The 25,762-nt window shown below is 37.7% G+C and overlaps 1 protein-coding gene across 2 annotated transcripts in view; it reads left to right on the top strand.

Moving 5' to 3' along the window:
* The first annotated feature begins 21,756 nt into the window (after positions 1-21,756).
* Positions 21,757-25,762, top strand: part of Hydin (HYDIN axonemal central pair apparatus protein) — a 361,889-nt gene continuing 357,883 nt past the window's right edge. For both annotated transcript variants that reach the window (XM_047529238.1, XM_047529237.1), the window contains exons 1-2: positions 21,757-21,906; positions 23,977-24,102. In XM_047529238.1, the coding sequence (XP_047385194.1) occupies positions 21,772-21,906; positions 23,977-24,102 (261 nt within the window). In that variant the 5' untranslated portion in view covers positions 21,757-21,771. The remainder of the gene's footprint in view (positions 21,907-23,976; positions 24,103-25,762) is intronic.

Here is a 25,762-nt window from a genome sequence, read left to right as displayed (position 1 = left end):
GATATAATTTTTTAGATCTACTGATGACGATACTTGGAAAATAGTCCTCGTATCCCCCTTTTTACAGCCCTCAGTTCCCCACGGGCCTTGGGAATGGCGGCCTCTGTGACGTGGGTCCATTGCCTTTCTCTTCTGCTAGCAAAGCAATAAAACTCCTTATTTCTTTTTTCTTAAAAATTTGGATTGGCAACAGGGACAAGGACCAAGCTTTTGCTCTCAGGAACACTGGTGTATATGAAGTGTGAATGAGCAGTTATGTTTAGTTGGAGGAGTGAAGTCAGAGAGGACACCCGAAGATCAGGGCCTGGGCTATTGTGTGGCTGATGATCCCCCTTTACAGAGGGAATAGGCTGGGCCACAAAATTAACTCTGAGATCTCGACTGGAGAGGGAGGAGAAGGAAGAGGGTTGAGAGAGGCAAGAATGGCCCTGGAAATGAATGGGAACCAGGAGGCTGAAGCCAGTTTCTGGGAAGTCCTAGAGAGAAAGTGCGGGAATGTGGAGAGAGGGACGTGCCCTCCCCACTCCTCAGCACAGTTTTTAATCATGAGCATTTTTAACTTTAAAAAGTACCACTGATTTTAGTAAAAACTTCAAATGTTTTAGGAAAGTCAAATTCACTTCGGAAGTAAAAGTCCCTCATAATTTTAATAATGCTGTCATTATTTTAACTGTACTGCTAGTAGTTGGGTATATATTCTTCCATATTTTTCTATGCATCATTTCATAGTACTCTTTCAAAAATGAAATCCTATCACACATGCTGTTCTGCAATTTGCTTTTTTTTCTAAACTATCTTGGGTATAAAAATTTCCTGTTACCCATAAACCTTTGAGAGAGGGATATCTAAGTGAAAGCTGTCTTTGGATCCAGAGCAGCACGTGGTGATGCTGAGGCCTAGCAGGTGTGGATGGGGATGCAGGTTGAATTATAATGGAGGTCGAAGTGTTTCAAATGGGGTTTCAGCTCCCCAGACGCTGCAGGAGTTGGAAAGGAAGAGAGGACTGTGACCCAGGGGCAGGACCATCCTAAGTGGGAACTCGAGGACAGGAGAGAGGAGGGCAGGGAAGCGGGAGGCAGAGGTGGGTGGGGAGCCCCTGGAGCAGCATGGGGGGGGGGCTGCAGACAACAGGAAGGAGATTCATCCTGTTGGAGGGGGGCATCAAAATATGAACTTTGTTCTAGGGATTTAACCCAGGGGTGCTTTACCAGTGAGCCACATCCCCAGCACTTCTATTTTTAATTTTGAAACAGGGTCTAGCTAAGTTGCTTGGAGCTTCACTGAATTGCTGAGGCTGGCCTTAGAACTTGTGGTCCTTCTGCCTCAGCCTCCCAAGTAAGTAGCTGGGATTACAGGCATGCACTACCACACCTGTCTGAAATTTATATCCTTTGAAGACTTTAGGTAAGGGCGTGAAAGACTGGAGGCATCCCAGCCCATTTGGGAGGCCGTTGTACTGGCTTTAGAAAAATGAGACAGGAATAAGAGAGAGGTTCAAGAGGCCCACTGGACAGCAGCTCTGATGGGGTGAGGTGAGGAAGCAGGAGGGGGGTGAGGGGGATTTTCTCAGACTTCTGGCTTGAGAAATGATGGTGCGTGAGATGAGAAACAGCAAGAGGGAGAGCACATACGTGTGTATGTGCAGGTGTGCACAGCAGGAAAGGGACCAGAAGGAATCAGATGGCTATTTAATGAAAATAGAATTCTAAGAATTTGTGAAGTTAAGAAAATCAGTTATACACATAAGTGAGTTTTGATCAAAGACTTGGGTCATTAGATTTTACTAAGATAACTACTTTGGTTTGATGAAAGGATATTTTGTTGAATTAGACTATCAATTTAAATTTCAGCATAACTTGTGAATACATGTTTCAAACTTGGAATAAATCCTAGCAAATAATATCTGTGCATCAAAGGATGTGCAGTTTTTAAAAATTGCCATGTAATTACTGATTTACATTCTGCCTCTTAGTGTTTGAGAGTGCCTACCTTCACAACATCCTCATAGACAATGAATTTTGCTAATCTTTCTTTCTTAAAAAACTAAAAAAATTATTTTGAAACAATTATTGCTGCCCAGGAAGCAGCAAAGAAAGTACTGAGAGTTTCCTCACACCCTTGAGCTCCCAATTCCTTCAGTGGCTACATTTTGTATTAACTGTGGTACAGTATCAAAATCAGAAAACTGTCATTTGTACAATGCTATGTGATTTTATCACAAGTATAGATTTGCATAGCTACCAATCAAGATACAAAAAAAATCCTTTATAAGTTTTAGTGATATTATTTGGAAATAAACTCATGGTCTATAAGAAGTGAAAAACTTATTACTAGCAAAATTTCTCTTTACTCCAAGTCTATATGCCTGAAGATTTTACCTATTATTTTATTTCTTTTTTTATGCATCTGTTTCATTACCATAAACAGATGCTTATTGCTACCCCTGTGTAATTGCCTTCTCCCCTCACCCATCACCATTCCTAGCCCCTGACAACCACTAATTTGTCCCTCATCTCTGTATTTTTAATAAATGGATTCACTATATGTGACCTTTTGAGGTTGTTTTTCCATGGTTTTTTTTTCTGTTTTTTTTTTTTTTTTGTCCCTGAGATCCATCAACTGGTATGAGGGTGTTTCGTTTGTTTGTTCTGTTCTGTTCTGTTCTGATTGCTGAGTAATATTCTGTGGTTGGGATGGACCACAGTTTGTTTCATTATTCACCTGTCAAGAGACATTTTGGTTGTTTATGGTTTTTGGCTATTACAGATGAAGCTACTATGAATTATCATACACACACTTTTATGTGGACATAAGTTTTCTCTGGAACAAATGCCCAGGAATGTGAACGTTGGGTCATCTGGCTAAGTATGTGTGTGGTTTTCTAAGAAATTGATTGCATATTTTTCCAGAGTGTCTATACCCCTTTACACCATCAACGAGGAGAGAACCAGTTCCTCTGTCTCACAGTCAGCATTTGGTATTGTCCCTATGTTTATGTCAGCTGTTCTAGTAAGTGTGTGGCATTATCTATTTAGGGTATCAATTTGGGTATTGTATGTATAATGTTCAGAATTGTTAGCTATATTTAGTAGAAGGAATGGGAGTAGTATTTCTACTCTATTTTTATCAGTAGTGAAAATACCTTTCCAGTTTAATAAATAGATTTAGTGTTTTACTTTTAATTATGAAAATTTTAAAACATGCAAGACTCAGAAATCTTATAATCCAGCTTCAACAATTCCCAGCATTCTCCCATTCTTATTTTATATCACACACACACACACACACACACACACACACACACACACACATTCCTGAAGTATTTTAAAGTAAATCTCAGACATGATTTCTCTTTACCTGTAAATACTTCCTAAATATCTAACAGATAAGAGCTTCCTTTAAAAAATCATACTCATCATCCCATTTTCCTACCCTACAAAATGAACAATAGTTTTTGAAGTATTTTAAGTTTGTGACATATTTAGCAAATAATAATTACACTAGCATTACTGATCTTTTGGAATGGAGATATATGTATTCCTCTCCACCCCCAGAAAGACAGCAGATTGAATCAACTAGGGCAGGAAGATATAAGGCACGTTTGAACTTTGAAGTCAATCCACATGTAACTACCTAATTATAGGCAGGCTACATCAGGATAGGAGATGCTAGAGCATGGGCCTGAGGTGGAGTCTCCATAATTCACCCAGCTTCAAGGTGCCCTTGGGCCCAAGGTCTCACTAGAGAGGAAATTTTGGAGCAGCAGTTGGAATTATATCAGCATCAGAGAGGCCATGGAGGGAATGACCACATTCCCCGTGGTTAAAGCAGATCGGCTGTAGGGTTAGCTCCTCTCCATTAAATTCTTGTTAAATTGAGATCTCCCATAGGTATTATCTTATTAATAGGCAGGCCAGTCATTGAGTCAAGATGGAAGGAGGGAAGAAATGACTAGAAGTTCTGAAAATTCAAGTTTTTTCCTCATGCACAATTGAAAAAGAAACCAAGATTCAACACTTCTTATCAGGGATGGAAGGATATAGTTTGATGTATAACTCAATGAGTTGAAAAATAAAAAATATTTAATTCAAGAAATAATTACTTTTATCCTTTATTATTCGGTGTTTGAATCATAATCTGAACAAGATCCACCCTTGCACTGTTGTGTTAGAGACTCTTTCAGTTCATAGTAGTTACCTCTCTTATGCTGTTGTTAGTTGAATAGACTAAGTCATTTTTCTGAAACATTTCCCTTATTCTGGATTTGGCTGAATTGTGTTCTTGTAGAATGTCCTTGTTTCTCTATTCTGCCATATCCTGCAACCTGGCTGGTAGGTCCAGAAGCTTAGTTGGGTCTAGATTTTTGCTAGTAGTACTTCTCAGGTGGTAGTGTGTACTGCATTGTGTCAGGAAGCACACTGTTTGTTTTTTACTCTTCTAATGTTAAGATTGATTTAGAGGGCTCAGGTGTTGTCAGCCTGATTGAGCCATTATAAAGTTCTTCAGCAACATCTTCCCTAATTGTTTTAGCAATAATGATCCTTTGTTTCATTAAAGGCTGCAAAATGGTGGTTATTTTTCTGTCATTTTTTTCTGAATTTATCAACTGGAATTCTTTTATGAAGAATAGTTTTCTTTCATCAACTATTTGGTTAACTTACAATGCAATTTATACAAAAAGGTGCAGAATAAATGGTTTCTCTCCATTTATTATTTCCAAGATATTTAGTTTGATGTCTTAGACTTCCAAAGATAATCAATGTTATTTTTCAGTATCACTTAAGATTTTAAAAAAGGAATTCATTGTAGACTTTTTTTTTATGCTCAGATTGTCTGATCTCTGTTGAATGAGAACTCTTTCAGTTTGCTCTGGACCCTTGACCAATCCTAGTAGCCTTTGATGACTTCCTGATTTTATGATACAATAGACTCTTTTCAGTTCATTTTATGTATTTTGTGCCCTTGACCTCAAATTATCAATTTCTCCAAGGAATTTGATTTCTTTTAGTGCTAAGTGGTATTTGGAGACCACCGTGTTCTCTGGACCATCATTGCTACTCTACTGGGCTCCCATTCCTTCTAGGCTCTTTTTCTAGGTTTTTTTTTTTTTTAAATAACCATTTTAAAAAGAGAATGATCATGAACTTGCACTCATGTACTCAATTTAAATTTAAGAATATGGAAATTCCAGGGCTGGGAGTACAGCTCAGTGAAAGAGCACAGGTTTAGCATGTACAAGACTCTGAGTTGGTCCTCAGCACCAAAAAGAAAAAAGAAAAAAAAAAAAGATTATAGGGCTGCTTGTTTTAAGAAATTCCTTGGTGTGTGTGTGTGTGTGTGTGTGTGTGTGTGTGTGTGTGTGTATCTTTTAAATGCTGAAAAACTTGGTTCATAACTATTGATAAGATTATTTATTTAAAATGTTATTACTAATTTTATAGCCAACACTAAGATTGCTGAATAAATGGTAAGATTTCGCTGCCCTTCTCTGTATCCCATGGAGGATTCTAAGGTCAGTTGGGATCATTGTTTTCTCGGTGGTTATAATTCCAACCTGATATACAGCAAGGTTCATTTGTTTCAGTTCATTTTCAATTTTTAAGAATTGATTTTTTTTCCTCTTGGGTCTTTTTGAGTTTTAATGTATAAAACATTTACATGGTTCAAAAGTCAAAACTATAGTGAAGTACATCCAGAGAAATCTTTCTTTCCCTTCCATCTCCTCTACCCCATTCCTTTACTTCCCCACTGGATAACCAGTTGTATTGGTTTATGTATCATTTCATATTTTAGCTAGAATATCACTTGGGTAGATATCTAAGATAGGGATTCTGAGTCAAATGTACATTTATATGTAATTTTACTAGATATTTATACCACCCTGGCTTTACTCTTAGCTCTTTGTAACTATAATCACATAAGCAGAAGTGATCATTTTTCTTTTCTTGATGGATTTTTTTTTCTTTTTTGGTGCTGGGAATCAAACCCAAGGCCTTATACAGGCTAGGCAAATACTCTGCCAGGGAGCTATGTCCCCAGCCCTTTTTGTTTTTTATTTTAAGGCTGGGTCTTGCTAAGTTGTCCAGGCTGGCCTTAAATTTGCAATCCTTCTGCCTCAGCTTCCTTAGTATCTGGGGTAACAGTTTGCACCACCACTTCTGGTACTGTCATGGATTTTTAAACTCAACATGTTTGTTAATAGAAGGTTAAAAAGTTTCAAGTGAATAGGGCGTTCCAGTTTTTGTTTTGTGTTTTTTTTTTTTAATTCTACTTTTAGTGTATTGTGATCAGAGAATTGTTTGCAATACTTCTATGTCATAGAACCTATGTTTTTTTCTTAATTTCCTAACATATATTGTTGTGCCCAAAGGCTCGAGACCCCACAAGGACCACCAGAGACCACGATCAATGCAAGCAGCAAAGAGTCATTTATTAGCAAGTTCGAACCTGGTCCTCTGTGTCCTTAACCAGTGACGCTAAGAGAGGCCCCGAGCCCTCGTTAGCAGGGTTTTTATAATGAAAGGCAAGCAGTTTTACAGTGTTCTTTTAATTGGTTAACATTTGAACAGCTAAACATTAGTCCTCCTCTGGTTGGGTCCGGCCAATCTATTTGATTTTCTTTGGGTCCTGCCAGAACTGAACGGTCCTAGTGGAAGAAGGGAGGAGGGAAGGGGTGAACTATGCAGGAGATGAGTCGGGGCTAAGCCCCGCTCCCGTCCTTGATGGATAAGGTCTCCAGGCAACCGCACATTCCTTGGACAAATATCTCTTAACAACCTTGGTGAGCATAAGGGCCCAGCAGTCCTGTTTGTCCTTGAGACAGTTAGCAGCACAGATACCACCCTGCTCTCAACAATATCCAAATTTTTGTGACCATTCCATTTGCTCTTGCGGAGGTGTATTTTCCACTCTGAGGATGTATCTGAATACATCCCTAAACCGACTTAATGCATTATGTTGCTCAAGTCTTCTAAGGTCTCAGTTTTTGTCCACCTGACGTAACTCATGTTTGGTAGCATATTAAGAGCTCCTGTCATTTGTGCATCTACATCTCCACATATGTCCTATAATTTCTGCTGCATATTAATAAGTTTTATGGTATTCGATGAATAATTAGTACTATCTTTATTTCTTCTTTATTTTGAATTATTGCTTTTAGCACTATAAAATATTGTCTCATTTAATCTTTTTTAAAAATTTAGTTTTTAAGTCATGATCTCAATTCCTGCTTCATTAAAATTTATTTTTATTGTAAACAAATGGGATACATGTTGTTTCTGTTTGTACATGGAGTAACAGCATACCATTTGCATAATCATATATTTACATAGGGTAATGATGTTTGATTCATTCTGTTATTTTTTCCTTCCCCACCCACCCCTCCCACCCCTCTTTTCCCTCTATACAGTTCCTCCTTCCTCCATTCTTGCCCCCTCCCTAACCCTAACTCTAACCCTAACACTAGCCCCTCTCACCCCCCATTATGTGTCATCATACACTTATTAGCGATATCATTCGTCCTTTGGTTTTTTGAGATTGGCTTATCTCACTTAGCATGATAGTCTCCAATTTCATCCATTTGCCTGCAAATGCCATAATTTTATCATTCTTTATAGCTGAGTAATATTCCATTGTATATATATATACCACAGTTTCTTTATCCATTCATCAACTGAAGGACATCTAGGTTGGTTCCACAATCTGGCTATTGTGAACTGAGCAGTTATGAACATTGATGTGGCTGTATCTCTGTAGTATGCTGATTTTAAGCCCTTTGGGTATAGGCCAAGGAGTGGGATAGCTGGGTCAAATGGTAGGTCCATTCCAAGTTTTCTAAGGAATCTCCACACTGCTTTCCAGAGTGGCTGCACTAATTTGCAGCCCCACCAGCAATGTATGAGTGTAACTTTTTCCCCACATCCTCTCCAACACCTATTGTTGCTTGTATTCTTGATAATTGCCATTCTAATTGGGGTGAGATGGAATCTTAGTGTAGTTTTGATTTGCATTTCTCTTATTACTAAAGATGGTGAACATTTTTCATATGTTTGTTGATTACTTGTAGATCTTCTTCTGTGAAGCATCTGTTCATATCCTTAGCCCATTTGTCGATTGGATTATTTGCATTCTTGGTGTAGAGTTTTTTGAGTTCTTTATACATTCTGGAAATTAGTGCTCTATCTGAAGTATGATTGGCAAAGATTTTCTCCCACTCTGTAGGCTCTCTCTTCGCATTGCCGATAGTTTCCTTTGCTGAGAGAAAGCTATTTAGTTTGAATCTATCCCAGTTATTGATTCCTGCTTTTATTTCTTGTGCTATGGGAGTCCTGTTAAGGGAGTCTGATCCTAAGCCAACAATTTGAAGATTTGGACCTACTTTTTCTTCTGTAAGATGAAGGGTCTCTGGTCTGATTTCAAGGTCCTTGATCCATTGTGAGTTGATTTTTGTGCAGGGTGAGAGATAGAGGTTTAATTTCATTCTGTTGCATATGGATTTCCAGTTTTCCCAGCACCATGTGTTGAAGAGGCTATCTTTTCTCCATTGCATATTTTTGGCACCTTTGTCTAGTATGAGAAAATTGTACTTATTTGGGTTTGTGTCTGTGTCCTCTATTCTGTACCATTGATCTACCTGTCTATTTTGGTGCCAATACCATACCGTTTTTGTTACTATTGCTCTGTAGTATAGTTCAAGTTCTGGTATTGTGGTAACCCCTGTTTTACTCTTCCTGCTAAGGATTGCTTTAGGTATTCTGGGTTTCTTATTCTTCCAGAGGAATTTCATGATTCCTTGCTCTATTTCTGTAAGGTACGTCATTGGGATTTTAATTGGAATTGCATTGAATCTGTATAGCACTTTTGGTAGTATGGCCATTTTGACAATATTAATTCTGCCTACCCAAGAACCTGGGAGCTCTTTCCATCTTCTAAGGTCTTCCTCAATTTCTTTCTTCAATGTTTTGTAGTTTTCATTGTAGAGATCTTTTACCTCTTTGGTTAGATTGATTCCCAAGTATTTTTTTTTTTTAGGCTATTGCAAATGGAGTTGTTTTCCTCATTTCCCTGTCAACTGTTTCATCGCTTGCGTATAAAAATGCTTTAGATTTATGCGTGTTGATTTTATAGCCTGCTATTTTGCCGAATTCATTGATGAGGTCTAGAAGTTTTCTGGAGGAGGTTTTGGGATCCTTTAAATATAGAATCATGTCATCAGCAAATAGTGACAGCTTAAGTTCCTCTTTTCCTATTTGTATCCCTTTCTTTTACTGCCTAATGGCTCTGGCTAGAGTTTCGAGGACAATGTTGAATAGAAGTGGTGAAAGAGGACATCCCTGTCTTGTTCCTGTTTTTAAAGGGAATGGTTTCAGTTTTTCTCCATTAAGAATGATGTTGGCTATGGGCTTAGCATAAATAGCCTTTACAATGTTCAGGTATGTTCCTACTATCCCTATTTTTTCTAGTGTTTTGAGCATGAAGGGGTGTTGTATTTTGTCGAACGCTTTTTCTGCGTCAATTGAAATAACCATATGATTCTTATCCTTAAGTCTGTTGACATGATGGATTACGTTTATTGATTTACAGATGTTAAACTATCCTTGCATTCCAGGGATGAACCCCACTTGATCGTAGTGCACAATTTTCTTAATATGTTTTTGGATACGGTTTGCCAATATTTTGTTAAAGATCTTTGCATCTATATTCATCAAGGATATTGGTCTAAAATATTCTTTCCTTGATATGTCTTTGCCTGGTTTGGGTATGAGGGTGATATTAGCTTCATAGAATGAGTTTGGTAGGGTACCCTCCTTTTCTATTTCTGGAATACTTTGAGAAGTATTGGAATGAGTTCTTCTTTGAAGGTCTTGTAGAACTCAGCTGAGAATCCGTCTGGTCCTGGGCTTTTCTTGGATGGTAGGTTTTTAATGGCTTCTTCTATTTCATTGCTTGATATTGATCTGTTTAAATTGTGTTTGTCCTCCTGGTTCAGTTTGGGAGGAGCATATGTCTCTAGAAATTTGTCAATGTCTTTGGTAGTTTCTATTTTGTTGGAATATAGATTTTCAAAGTAGCTTCTCATTATGTTCTGTATCTCAGTGGTATCTGTCATGATATTTACTTTTTCATCACGAATTTTAGTGATCTGAATTTTCTCTCTCTTCTTTGTTAGTGTGGCTAAGAGTTTGTCTATTTTGTTTACTTTTCTCAAAGAACCAACTTTTTGTTTGGTCAATTTTTTGATTTGTTTCTTTTGTTTCAGTTTCATTGATTTCAGCTCTGATTTTAATTATTTCCTGTCTTCTACTACTTTTGCTGTTATTCTGTTCTTCTTTTTCTAGGGCTCTGAGCTGTAATGTTTGGTCATTTAGTTGTTGACTTTTCATTCTTTTCTGGAATGTGCTCCATGCAATGAATTTTCCTCTTAGTACTGCTTTCATAGTGTCCCAGAGATTTGATATGTTGTATCGTCATTCTCATTGACCTCTAAGAATTTTTTTATCTCCTCCCTGATGTTTTTTGTTATCCATGTTTCATCATTCAATAGCATATTATTTAGTCTCCAGGTGTTGGAGTTATTTCTGTTTTTTTATTTTGTCATTGATTGCTATTCTCAGTTCATTATGATCTGATAGAACACAAGGCAGTATCTCTATTTTTTTGCATTTCCTAAGTGCTGCTTTGTGGCATAACATATGGTCTATTTTTGAGAAGATTCCATGTGCTGCTGAGAAGAAAGTGAATCCGCTCGTTGATGGATGGAATATTCTATATATGTCTATTAAGTCTAGGTTATTGATTGTGTTATTGAATTCTATGGTTTCTTTGGTTGGTTTTTGTTTGGAAGATCTATCTAGTGGTGACAGTGGTACGTTAAAGTCACCCAGAATTATTGTGTTGTGGTCTATGTGATTCCTGAAATTGAGAAGGATTTGTTTAATGTACAGGGATGCACCATTGTTTGGGGCATAAATATTTACTATCGTTATATCTTCCTGATTTAAGTTTCTCTTAAGCAGTATGAAATGTTCTTCTTTTTCCCTTCTGGCTAACTTTGGTTTGAAGTCCACTTTATCTGATATAAGGATGGAAACCCCCGCTATTTTACTGAGTCCACATGCGTGGTAGTTTTTTTCCTATCCTTTCACCTTTAGTCTGTGGATGTCTTTTTCTATGAGATGAGTCTCTTGCAGGCAGCATATTGTTGGGTCTTTCTTTTTAATCCATTCTGCCAGTGTATGTCTTTTGATTGATGAAAGGTCATTAATGTTCAGGGTTATTATTGAGATATGATTTGTATTCCCAGTCATTTGGCTTATTTTTGGTTTTTAATTTGGCTTGGTTTCTCCTTTGAATGGTTTTTCTCTAAGGTAGTTCCTCCCTTTGCTGACCTACATTGTTGTTTTTCATTTCCTCCTCATGGAATATTTTATTGAGAACATTCTGTAGTGCAGGCTTTCTATTTGTAAATTCTTTTAACTTTTGTTTATCATGGAAGGATTTTATTTCATCTTCAATCTAAAGGTTAGTTTTGCTGCCTATAGGATTCTTGGTTGGCAACCATGTTCTTTCAGAGCTTGAAATATGTTGTTCCAGGCCCTTCTAGCTTTTAGGGTCTGGGTTGAGGAGTCGGCTGATATCCATATTGGTCTCCCCCTATATGTAATCTGATGCTTTTCTCTTGCGGCCTTCAAAATCCTATCTTTATTTTGAATGTTAGGCATTTTCATTATAATGTGCTTGGGTGTGGATCTGTTGTGATTTTGTGCGTTTGGTGTTCTGTAAACCTCTTTTATTTGATTTTCCATTTCATTCTTCAGGCTTGGGAAATTTTCTGATATTATTTCATTGAATAGGTTGTTCATTCCTTTGGTTTGTTTCTCTGTGCCTTCCTCAATCCCAATAATTCTTAAATTTGGTCTTTTCATGATGTCCATAGTTCTTAGAGATTCTGTTCATGATTTCTTACCATCTTCTCTGGGCAACTTTATTTTCAAGATTAAATATTTTGTCTTCATTGTCTGAGGTTCTGTCTTCCAAGTGGTCTAGTCTTTTGGTGATGCTTTCCATTGAGTTTTTTATTTGGTTTATTGTCTCCTTCATTTCAAGGATTTCCATTTGGGTTTTTTTGAGAATCTCTATCTCTTTGTTGAAATGATCTTTTGCTTCCTGCAGATGCTCTTTCAGCTTATTGGTATTATCATTCATTGCCTGCATTTGCTCTCTTATCTCATCCTTTGCTTCGCGAATCATCTTAATCATGTATAATCTGAAGTCCTTTTCTGACATTTCTTCTAACATACTGTCATTGGATTCTATTACTATAGAATCTAGATTTGTTTGGATCATTTTCTTCCCTTGTTTTTTCATGTTGTTCTTGTATCTTCCCCTCTAGCAGTGCAGATCTGGGGTATTGCAGATTTTCCCCCTATAGGCTTATAGTGGCCCTATAGGTTTCCAAAACCTTTTCTTTAAGGGGAGATCAATATTAGCAGTGCCCAATTCAGACACTATGCAATCATAGACCAAATAACCCATATGAGGACAATAACAAAATTGTCATAATAAACAGAATGAGTTCAAATATTATCTTCGGTAAAACAAACAGATTTGCAATATGGTCTGCAGTTTCTAATGGAGGACAAAGAGGATGCAGAGGGATGTAGAATGTGACTGTTAATGGGATAAGAAAAGAATATATAGAAATTCTAGATAATAGAAAGAGTGAGAGTGTAATCAAAAGAAATTGGATGTTAGCATGCAAAAAAGGGAGAAAGAGACTCTGAGGGAACAGGTAAACAAAAGGAAAAGAGAGCAAGAAAAGTAAAGAAATAAAAACTTAAATTTTTTCAATAAGGAGAAAAAAAGAATATCTACAGTATAACAGTCATATAGTAATGAAACCTCCCAGTGTTCAGTAACCTGATGTATGAGAGGTACCTGACAATGAGTTTCAAGCCTCTAGCAGGCGTCTCAGGATGGGATTTGCCCCACCTAAAGATCGGAGCTATGGCTTCCAGGATTATCCAAGATGGCCGCTCTGGCTTCCAAATGTGTTGGCAAGTGGGGAGCTGCAGCTCAGGGTGTGGACGTGGTCAGTTGGAGGTCCTGGAGGCGGGATGCGGTTGGTCAGGCAGGGGTCCTGGATGTTGGGTATGTTTGGTGTGGTTGTGGGATCCTGGAGGTCGGGTGCAATCAGTCGGTCTGGGGTCCCGGTGATAGGGCGCAGTCAGTTGGTCTGGGGGTCCTGGCAGCAGGGAGCAGTCAGTCGATGTGAGGGCCCCAGAGGCAGGGAGTGATGGGTCAGGCTGAGGGATCCTGGAGACGGGGCTCAGTCAGTCTGGCCAGGGGTCCTGTGGAGCCTGGCTGTTGTCTCAAAATGGTGGCAGCCACGTGTCATCAAACCTGCAGGTACTGAAACAGTGAACTTCAGGCAACAGCAGGCACCTGGTGCTCCACTGGTGATCGGTGATCAATTTGCTGACTGTTGTCGGACGATCAGGAGGTGAACCTCGTGCGTTGGGTGATGGATAGTTGTAAGGCAGGCGATGGACAGGGGAGAGGCAGGCAAATGGCAGATAATAGGCACCTGACAGTGAGCAATCTGCACTCAAAAAACGCGTCAATATGCTGGCAGACTGCAGGTCATCACAGCAGACAAATGGGGTAAACAGCAGGGGATCGATAAGCAACAAAAACTGCCTCACCAAAAAACAGATATCCTCTGCTTGAAACCAGAGTTAGGGAGCGACAAGGAGCGCAGCCTCCCTCTAGTCCACCATCTTGAATCTCCCCTTCCTGCTTTTTGACCATTTCTGTTGTTATCACCACTCACAGACAGAACCGGCCCCTTGACCAAAATCTGGCTCAGATGTCAAGACTGACAATGCCACTTGAGCACCTGGAAGACAGGGACAGGTCGTTACTCACATCATGGTTCTTTCCAGGAGGGCAGGGCAGCCCTCACGCAGGCTCAAAACTGAGCACGAAGGATGCTGCTTTGCGTTCATGGTGTTTAACGAAGCTACAACGAGGGCGCTGTGTAGTCTGTGCCTTGTGTTGTTTGAACTTCCCATGATGCCAAAGGAGGGAGCACCAGGGCTTTCTTATCAGCTTCCCAGAGTCGGGAAGAAGGGGAGGGTCATAGGGGGACTTGACACTCTAAGCACTCAGACATCAAAAATGGAATCAGACACTTGCCCTCTTTTTTTTTTTTTAATTGTAAACAAATGGGGTACAACTTGTTTCTCTGGTTGTATATGAAGTAGAGGCGTACCATTTGTGTAATCATACATTCACATAGGGTAATGGTGTTTGATTCATTCTGTTGTTTATCCTTCCCCCCACCCCGCCCACCCCTCTTTTCCCTCTATAAAGTCCCTCCTTCCTCCATTCTTGCCTCCTTCCCACCCCCCATTATGTATCATCATCCGCTTATCACCGAGATCATTCATCCTTTGGTTTTTTGGGATTGGCTTATCTCACTTAGCATGATATTCTCCAACTTCATCCATATGCCTGCAAATGCCATAATTTTATTCTTCTTTATGACTGAGTAATATTCCATATATATATATATATATGTGTATATATATATATATATTCCATATATATATATAATCACAGTTTCTTGATCCATTCATCAACAGAAGGGCATCTAGGTTGGTTCCACAGTCTGGCTATTGTGAATTGAGCAGCTCTGAACATTGATGTGTCTGTGTCACTGTAGTATGCTGATTTTAAGTCCTTTGGGTATAGGCCAAGGAGTGGGATAACTGGGTCAAATGGTGGGTCCATTCCAAGTTTTCTAAGGAATCTCCACACTGCTTTCCAGAGTGACTGCACTAATTTACAACCGCACCTCCCATGTTCTTGGATAGACACTTGCCTTCTGATTACTTTAATTTTATTTTCTATTGCATATATGATAAGGTAGGATTTTTCTTTATGCCTGAATTTGAAATATTTTGTACTAGATAAGCTCATTCACTTCTGCTTTTGGCATGCTTGATATATTTGATCTCAACTCAGTCATGGCATTTTATAATAATTTTCTATTACATTTAATCTGTTGTTTGTTTTTCTCCATTTACTGTGTCTTCTTTGATTTTTCAAAATTCATTTTGGCATTTACAAAGTTTTTCTTTATGTCTCAGTAGTTTTCTTCGTATATAAGCCCTTTACAATGCCTGTATTAGTTATCTCTTGCTTTGTAACCAAGTACCTAAAACAGTAGTCTAAAACAATGATATTATTTTATCACAATTTCTATGGGTCAAGAATTTTGGTGTAGTGTAACTGGGAGCCTCCTATCTAGCAGGTCTCTAATGAAGCTCCAGTCAAGCTCTTAGCCAGGATTTAAGTCATCCCAAGGCTCAGCTGGGGCTGAAAACTCTGCTGTTAGTCCACTCATGTGACTGTTGGCAGGCTCAGAAGATTCACTTGCAGGCTTGCTCACTCTGCGTCTGGTAGACCTTGGTCCTCATGACGTGGGCCTCTCTAGAGGTTTCCCATGCACCTTCACAGTGTGGCAACTGGTGATCCTAGAGAAAGCTAGAGGAAGCCCAAGATGGAAAACCATAGTTTTTAAATGGAGTCTTTATAACCTAATCTCAGAATAACATCTTATCACTTACACTGTGTTATATTCAATAGAAGTGATTATTTAAGTAGAGCCCCTGCTCAAAGGAAGTGGTTTACACAAATACATGAATGCCATGAAGCAGGAATTATTGCCTGCCTCCTCAGAGACTTCCTATAATAATCCCCGCAATCCAGTTTGACTCCCAGGGTCTTATTCTCCTTTTTGCTTTCTTTCTCTTATTTCCTTTCATTTTAAAATTGCATTCATTCTACTGTCTCAGAAACTATGTTTAAATACTATGATCCTCATGTCCTCAACTTCGTTTTGTTCTTAGCTATACAATTAAACTCAAGAAATGTTCATTGTCAGTTCTTTGGCTGAAATTCCCAGGCATCTTTTGATTGGATGACGTCCACCCTCTAATAGATTCCTTAGGAAGAGAACATGTTCATAACATCCCTACACTTTTTGCGAGTTCAACCCTTTTTCTGTAGCCTTGATAAATGAACAAGAGCTTACTGCATATAAAATCCTTGGCTTACATTCTTATGTTTTTGGAATGTGCTGCTGCACTATTGTGCTTTTTAAAAATCCAGTGATGTCTAATTCTCTGGCCTTTGTAAATAATTTTACCTTTTTTGCCTGAAGACTATGAGGATTTCTAAAACTTTAAAGTCTGTAAGTTCTGCTAAGATATGACTCATAGTTGATCATCCTGAGTCAATTTTCCTAGGTAACTTTCTAGCCCCTTTGTGTTTTATTTTATTTCTGGAAAATTTTTCTTGGATTATATTTAAATATCAGTTCTGTTCCATTCCATTACTTTTCTTCTTTTGTATTTAATTTTAAAATTTTTTCTGTTTAGTTATATATGACAGTAGAATGCATTTTGACACATCATATGTAAATGGAGTGTAATAAGTTCTCATTCTTCTGGTTGTACATGATGTAGAAACATGCCAGTCATGTAGTCATACAGGCACTCAAAGTAATAATGTCTGATTCACTCTACTATCTTTCCTTTCCCCCTACTCCTTCCCCGCCCTTCATTCCCCTGTGCCTAGTCTAAAATACCTCTATTCTTCACTAGCCACCACCCCTTTTTGTGAATTAGTGTCTGCATATCAGAGAAAACATGGTTTTGGGGAATTAGCTTATTTCGCTTAGCATGATATTCTCCAGCTCCATTCATTTACCTGCAAATGCCATAATTTCATTCTTCTTTAAGACTGAGTAATATTCCATTGTGATATATGCCACATTTTCTTTATCCATTCATCTGCTGAAGAGCACCTAGGTTAATTTCATAGTTTAGCAAATGTAAATTGAACTGCTATCAACATTGATGTAGCTGTATCACTGTAATATGCTGATTTTAAGTCCTTTGGGTATAAACTGAGGAGTGGGATAACTGGGTCAAATGGTTGTTCCATTCCAAGTTTTCTGAGGAATCTCTATACTACTTTCCATAATGGTTGCACCAATTTGCAGTCCCACCAGCAATGTGTGAGTGTACCTTTTTCCCCATATCCTTGCTAATACTTATTGTTGCTTGTATTCTTGATAATTACCATTCTGACTGGAGTGAGATGAAATCTAAGTCTTGATTTGCATTTCTCTAATTGCTACAGATGTTGAACATTTTTTTGCTGATTGACTGTATTTTCTCTTCTGTGAAGTGTCTGTTTGGTTCCTTAGCCCATTTATTGATTGATTGGGTTATTTGTTTTTTTTTTTTTGGTGTTAAGTTTTTTGAGTTCTTTATATATCCTGGAGATTAATGCTCTAGCTGATGTGCACGTGGTAAAGATTTTCTCCCATTCCATAGGCTCTCTTTTCACATTATTGATTGTTTCCTTTGCTGAGAAGATGATTTTTTTTATTGTAAACAAATGGAGTACAACTTGTTTCTCTGGTTGTACATGAAGTAGAGGCATACCATTTGTGTAATCATACATTCACATAGGGTAATGGTGTTTGATTCATTCTGTTGTTTATCCTTCCCCCCACCCCGCCCACCCCTCTTTTCCCTCTATAAAGTCCCTCCTTCCTCCATTCTTGCCTCCTTCCCACCCCCCATTATGTATCATCATCCGCTTATCAGCGAGATCATTCGTCCTTTGGTTTTTGGGATTGGCTTATCTCACTTAGCATGATATTCTCCAATTTCATCCATATGCCTGCAAATGCCATAATTTTATTATTCTTTATAGCTGAGTAATATTCCATTGTATATATATATATACCACAGTTTCTTGATCCATTCATCAACAGAAGGGCATCTAGGTTGGTTCCACAATCTGGCTATTGTGAATTGAGCAGCTATGAACATTGATGTAACTGTGTCACTGTAGTATGCTGATTTTAAGTTCTTTGGGTATAGGCCAAGGAGTGAGATAGCTGGGTCAAATGGTGGGTCCATTACAAGTTTTCTAAGGAATCTCCACACTGCTTTCCAGAGTGGCTGCACTAATTTGCAACCCCACCAGCAATGTATGAGTATTCCTTTTTCCCCACATCCTCTCCAACACCTATTGTTGCTTTTATTCTTGATAATCGCCATTCTAATTGGGGTGAGATGGAATCTTAGGGTAGTTTTGATTTGCATTTCTCTTATTACTAGAATGTTGAACATTTTTTCATATATCTGTTGATTGCTTGTAGATCTTCTTCTGTGAAGTGTCTGTTCATTTCCTTAACCCATTTGTTGATTGGGTTATTTGTATTCTTGGTGTAAAGTTTTTTGAGTTCTTTATATATTCTGGAAATTAGTGCTCTATCTGAAGTATGAATGGCAAAGATTTTCTCCCACTCTGTAGGCTCTCTCTTCACATTGCCGATAGTTTCCTTTGCTGAGAGAAAGTTTTTTAGTTTGAATCTATCCCAGTTATTGATTCTTGCTTTTATTTCTTGTGCTATGGGAGTCCTGTTAAGGAAGTCTGATCCTAAGCTGACATGATGAAGATTTGGACCTACTTTTTCTTCTATAAGGTGCAGGGTCTCTGGTCTGATTCCAAGGTCCTTGATCCATTTTGAGTTGATTTTTGTGCAAGGTGAGAGATAGGGGTTCAGTTTCATTCTGTTGCATATGGATTTCCAGTTTTCCCAGCACCATTTGTTGAAGAGGCTATCTTTTCTCCATTGCATATTTTTGGCCCCTTTGTCTATTATAAGAAAACTGTATTTATTTGGGTTTCTGTCCATGTCCTCTATTCTGTACCATTGATCTACCTTTCTATTTTGGTGCCAATACCATGCTGTTTTTGTTACTATTGCTTTGTAGTATGGTTGAAGTTCTGGTATTGTGATACCTCCTGCTTCACTCTTCCTGCTAAGGATTGCTTTAGGTATTCTGGGTTTCTTATTCTTCCAGATGAATTTCATGATTGCTTGCTCTATTTCCATAAGGTACATCATTGGGATTTTAATTGGAATTGCATTGAATCTGTATAGCACTTTTGGTAGTATGGCCATTTTGACAATATTAATTCTGCCTATCCAAGAACATGGGAGATCTTTCCATCTTCTAAGATTTTCTTTAATTTCTTTCTTTAATGTTCTGTAGTTCTCATTGTAGAGGTCTTTCACCTCTTTTGTTAGATCAATTCCCAAGTATTTTATTTTTTTTGAGGCTATTGTGAGTGGGGTAGTTTTCCTAACTTCTCTCTCTGATGATTCATCACTTATGAATAAAAATGCATTAGATTTATGAGCATTGATCTTGTAACCTGCTACTTTACTGAATTCACTTATGAGTTCTAAAAGTTTTCTGGTGGAATTTCCTGGTTCCTCTAAGTATATAATCATATCATCAGCAAATAGGGATAGTTTGAGTTCTTCTTTTCCTGTTCATATCCCTTTAATTTCTTTGGTCTGTCTTATTGCTCTGCCTAAAGTTTCAAGGTCAGTGTTGAATAGAAGTGGTGAAAGAGGTCATCCCTGCCTTGTTCCAGTTTTTAGGGGGAATGCTTTCAGTTTTTCACCATTTAGAATGATATTAGCCATGGGCTTAGCGTAGATGGCCTTTACAATGTTAAGGAATGTTCCACTATCCCTATTTTTTCTAGTGTTTTGAGCATGAAGGGGTGCTGTATTTTATCAAATGCTTTTTCTGCATCTATCAAAATAATCATGTGATTCTTGACTTTAAGTCTGTTGATATGGTGAATTACATTTATTGATTTCTGGATGTTAATCCAACCTTGCATCCCCGGGATAAAACCCACTTGATTGTGGTGCACTCCTTTCAATATATTTTTGTATGTGATTTGCTAAGATTTTGTTGAGAATTTTTGCATTGATGCTTATTAAGGATATTGGTCTGAAATTTTCTTTCTTCAATGTGTCTCTGTCTGGTTTAGGTATCAGGGTGATATTGGCTTCATGGAATGAGTTTGGAAGGGTTCCCTCTTCTATTTCATGGACTACTTTGAGGAGTATTGGGATGAGCTCTTCTTTAAAGGTTTTGTAGAACTCGGCTGAGAATCCATCTGGTCCTGGACTTTTCTTTGTTGCTGGGCTTTTGATGACTTCTTCTATTTCATTACTTGAAATTGATCTATTTAAATTGCGTATGTCCTCCTGGTTCAGTTTGGGTAAATCATATGTCTCTAGAAACCTGTTGATGTCTTCGAGATTTTCTATTTTGTTGGAGCATAGATTTTAAAAATAGCTTCTAATTATGTTTTGTATTTTAATTGCGTCTGAGAAGAAGATTTTTAGTTTGAATCTATCCCATTTATTGATCCTTGATTTTAATTCTTGCACCTTAGGAGTCTTGTTTAGGAAGTGAATTCCAAAGCCGACATGGTGGAGATTTGGGCCTACTTTTTTTTCTATTGAGTACAGGGTCTCTGTTCTAGTGCCCAAGTCTTTGATCCACTTTAAGTTGATTTTTGTGCAGGGTGAGAGATAGAGGTTTAATTTCATTTTATTACATATGAATTTCTAGTTTTCTCAGCACCATTTGTTGAAGAGGCTACTTTTCTTCTTCATAAGCTCCAATTATAACGCATTGGGCCTTCTTTGACTGCCTTTGAGAGTCACATTCTCAATGCATTGTTAGGCAATTGTGTCATCTTGTAAGCATCATACAGCTTTATTACACAAATTAAGATGGCTGACATATCACTAGGCTTTAGAATCTTTTGTAAATGTGGTGCATCATTGATGAAAATATTACACAGTGGATATCTGTGATGGCATTGGCTGCCATTTTGGAGGCTTTCTATCAAAATGAATGATTTTCCCTTTTGAAAGTTTTATATTCATTTTCTTGGGAGTTTTACTGCTTTATTTCAGTGTAATTTATTATATTTTCATTCATATCTGTTTTCCTGTGTGTATCTCTCTCCCCTGTGTTTTGGTGTGGGACTGCCTTACTGTATGCCTTAATGTCTCGTGAGCTTTTAAATGGTTTTAAGTTTTTTTTTAATTTGACATATCACTAAGAAATTTTAGGCTGTTTTTCGTTTTGTTTTTGTCATTTAGCACAGGGTTGAATAACCTAGCCTGCTGTTAATAAAAACAGCAACCTTACTCAATCAGAGATGTATTCCTAAATTTCCAAATATCTTCCCAAAAGTCTAAGGAAGGATATACAATAAGGAGGTGTCATATGTCTTTGATTTGGAGAGACTGAGTGACTGCTTAATAGTTTATTTATGACTATAAACTTTAACTTTGAAATTTCCTCTTCCCTGTGTATCTTATGCTGATGTTTGTTTTTGAATCTCTGCAAAACTACCAAGACCTACAGACTTATGTTGGTCTGTTTGAAGGGTTTCTTGTCATGAGAAAGAACTTTCAAATAAGCCGATAAATAGCAAATGATTTAGTGTATTTATTGGGCAGTGCTTGTTTATCACATTGGGAAGCAAAAAGTGGCAACATGTAGGAGCAGCTTGTGTTCCCATGTCTTCCTGAGCTTCGTTTAGAATCCCTTGGAGCCTAACGTGGATTCTAGACTTTGGGATAAGGATAAATAGAGACTAGTCACGTAGAGTAAAAGCCTTTAGTTAAAATATTTGGTTCAAGCACTGAATGTATTTTTTTTTTTTGAAGGTCAGTATTTTCTAAACCTTCCTGTATTTGAAAATTCTTTAGGAAATTGTGACCTACATTCAGGAATTAACTGTATTTTTTCTAAAATTTGTTTTTCACTCTTAGGTGATCAAAGAAAAGATCTAAAAATGACAAGTAGAAGACTTGAGGAGCCCATGGGGGCTGTTCAGCTGGGCTTAGTCAAAATGTTCAAAGGGTTCCACAGCAAGGTTTTGCCACCCCTGAATCCCAGGGTGGTCACAGAAGAGGAAGTAAACCAAATGGTAACGTATCAGAGAAATTGTATATAAAGTAGTTAATGCAGCCTCTTCAGGTCATGGCATTCTCAGACTATCAAACAGAGTTACTGACTGACTAGTATTCATTTAGTTAGAATAGTAGCTCGTTGCAGAGCTTAATTATCTTTTAAAACTTGAGAAATTTTGAAATTACATACAGACTTCAAAGTGCAGGCTTGAATTGCTTAAATTCATCAGTTGGGGTTAAGACTGTCTGTCTTAGTCCATTTTCTATTGCTCTAACAGAACACCTAAAATTAGATAATTTATAAAGAAAAGAGGTTTATTTCAGCTTATGGTTCTGGAGCCTAGAAAGTCCAAGATTGGGTGGCTGAATCTGGTGAGGGCCTTGTGTTGCATCATAGCATGGCAGGAAACTGGAAAAACAAGCAGGCATGTACAGAAATGAGAAAAGGGAAGTGGACTCTGAGAAAAGTGTTATTTTATTCACGAGGCCGCTAACATGATGAAGGAAGGTTCTAACACATGAATTTGGAGGACACACTCAAACCATAGCTCTGTATACACAAACTTAAGATTTTCTTAATATCAGGTGTAACTAGATAAAATTGTCTTTTGTTTAATTCAGTAGCAGTCAAATATCAGAATTTCACAGGATTCAAGCTCATAATTTATTATTTCTACGTTGGCAAGAATTATTTTTGTTTACATATTTGTAGAACACTGAACATTAAAATAATGACTAAATGATATCTAGGAAAAATGCATAATTTTTCTGTCTTTTAAAATAAAAAAATTATAACTTTAAGTATAATGATTTGTTGAGAACTGAATTATGAACTGCACAGTATAGAAAATATTAATAAAAACAAAGTGTTGGGAATAGTATTCACTACATTTAAAAATTAATCTCAAGTTGTATTCCAATTAGAAATGCAAAATCAACCATTCTCTTTTGTGGTGACTGTTGGTACATATTTATAGAAACTTCTGACTCTGCTTTTAAGTCTTCATTATTTTAATTTGAATCGCAATATAGCTGATACCTCAACACTCTATTACTCTAATCTGTGTTCCAATCAAAAAGAACTTAAAAACCAAGTTAAAAACTGTGTTAGAAATATGCCTCCATTTAAGTGAATTCAATCACAGAAATCAAATTTGTAAGAAGACAGGCACTTTTGAAGAGCACTGACTTTAACCCAGGGCAAAATTAATCAGCTTAATTATATTCTCCGGAATATTTTCAAAAGCCTTGGCATACACTTTGGCATTAGGTTGCTGCCAGGGATTGCAAATCTCCTTGCATATCAAGTAGGCCCTGGAACCATGTGAACATTTCAGAACAAAAACAACTGAGTAATATTAGTTGGTTCTGACTAACCAATCCATGATTTAAAAAAGTTATTTTTATTAAATAAGAGGCTACACTTCCTTCTCACAATATTAGTGTTGTTTTTTGGGGTGTGTGAATTTGACTGGTGATGGGTCTGGTGATTGACTCAGAGCTCTTTCTAATTAGTCTAAATGGGCTCTTGTGATTTCTAAAAAGTTCAAACTCCTTTCTAAATAGTGGAACCACACTTCAAGATTCTTCACATTTTATAAGGTTTCCCTTTAAGATGATATAACATGATAGTTAAACACCCCCCAAAAGCTTTGCTTGCATGTATCTTCAGCTGAGAAATAGAAGTACTTCAAACTCCTTAGCTCTGAAGCCTGTAAGTGATTTTACAAACTAAGAGTTTTACACTCAGATGCTTTTTCTGAGCATAAAACGTTAAGTTCTTTGGACAGGTTCCTGTACAATTTCTTGACTTTCTTTTCTCGAGGGTTGCTTTGTGCAATTCCTTCAAAATTGTAAGGGAAAGGCAACCACATGTCACTTTAAATTATTGTGCAAAGACCTCAAAAGTGCATAGGGCACTCTCTTGTATAATTCAGTTATTTTAAATATTTTATAAGGGAACTTAGTGGCATTCCAGAATTATCCTGAGAGCTGCAAATACAAATTATTCATTGCTGGCACTTATGGAAACTCTTCTCTACTGTAACCACTTATGACTCTTTGGCGCTTGTTGTTTTGAATCCTAGCTGACACCCTCAGAGTTCCTGAAGGAAATGTCCCTCACCACAGAGCAGAGACTGGCAAATACACGTGTGATGTACCGGCCACAGATCGTGGAACTCTTAGACATGGGGGAGACCACGCATCAAAAGGTAGATGAGCCTGCACCTAGATCTTGTGAACATTCCAGAACAGCGACTAAATGAAAATGATTATCTCTGGCTACCCAGTCCTTTGGGTTATCCTGATTTCTTGATTTGGTGTGGTGAGAGCCACAATTAATATGTGTAATAATAAATATATAACTTTTTTTGATTAGTCCTTCTTTAGATACTTCTGGACACTGTTTGAAACTATTGCTTACAGGTTAGGAGTTATTCCAAGAACTATGTTAGCCAAGCCCAATTAAGTTATCCTTTTAGGATAACAAACTGTCTAGTAGGAATGTCTAGTAGTAATGATTTGTTGAGAACTGAATTATGAACTGCACAGTATAGAAAATATTAATAAAAACAAAGTGTTGGGAATAGTATTCACTACATTTAAAAATTAATCTCAAGTTGTATTCCAATTAGAAATGCAAAATCAACCATTCTCTTTTGTGGTGACTGTCTAGTAGGAAAGAAGTTGTTGGTCTTGTTTATTAAAGTAGGCACTTATTGTCTATTTTGGTTTATTTCCAATAACAATTATATCATTTTAGTCTAAAAATAGTATTTAACTTGTTAGTGTATTCTAATGCAAGCCATATGCACTAGGTTTTAGGAGTTTAGAATTATAAAATAAGTTCTCATTTCCTACTTTTTAATTAATTTCTTAAGTTAAATGCTTCATTTTAAGCATAATTTATGCACGAATTGTGGTTGAATTCCATCAATTGGAATTCTGGAGATCAGCCTCTTTTAGAAGGATTCCCCAGCTCTTCCTGAGAGTTTTGAGCTGTATGCCACATGGAAAGGAGTCTCTGAAGTTCCTTTGCTCTTGCTGCTCCAAGAATTTTGCACACCATTGACTCCCCATCTAGAGTTCAGATACAACTTGCTGTTCTGAGTATTGCTAACTTTAATTATTAGTTGTGTCACCTCTTTCCTACAACCACCTTCCACATCTGAGGGGAGGGAATATGGTCTTTCCCATCTTATAGTTCAGTAGCAAGTGCCATAAATTCTGCCTTTGCAAATATATCTTTAATCAAACCACTTTTCTCCACCTCCCCCACCACCATTCCAGTTCAAGCCACCATCTAGACCACAGAAACTCCCTCCCTGCTTTTGTCCAACACTCCTTTATCAATTCTCCACAAAACAGAGCGATTTGTAACCATTAAATCAAAACATGTCTAAAACATGTCTAAAACCACCCGGTAACCTCCCATTCCTATCATAAACAATATCTGAACTCAGTACCCAGGACTCTCAAGTGCCGTGTCTCATAACCTGGCCTCCTTCACGGGACCCCTTCCATCCACTGCTGTGTCCAGCTCCTTGTCTACTAACTGCACTTGCCTCTTGTTGCTCCTTACAATGTGACGATAACTCCCCTGAGTGAAGGAGGGGTGGTTGCTCTTTAAGACAGGTAGCCAAGGGAAAGCCTATCTGAGGAGTGGACGCCTAGCAGAGATCTGAGGGAAGAGCATTCCAGTCAGGAGGAAGAGCAAGTGCACAGTCCTTGGGGTGAGGACATCTGCTCCAAGAGGGTGGGAGCTTCCTGGGCTTGATTCCTGCCTTATGTTCAGCACCTGGGAAGGAACCTGGCACATCTTGGAAATTCAGTATTTATTGACTAAAACCACTGATTTACTCTTCTAACTGC

Source organism: Sciurus carolinensis, chromosome 16 (assembly GCF_902686445.1).
Source record: "Sciurus carolinensis chromosome 16, mSciCar1.2, whole genome shotgun sequence".
Taxonomy (NCBI): domain Eukaryota; kingdom Metazoa; phylum Chordata; class Mammalia; order Rodentia; family Sciuridae; genus Sciurus; species Sciurus carolinensis.
The sequence above is the reverse complement of the archived record's forward strand: the minus strand, read 5'-3'. Positions and strand labels throughout refer to the sequence as shown.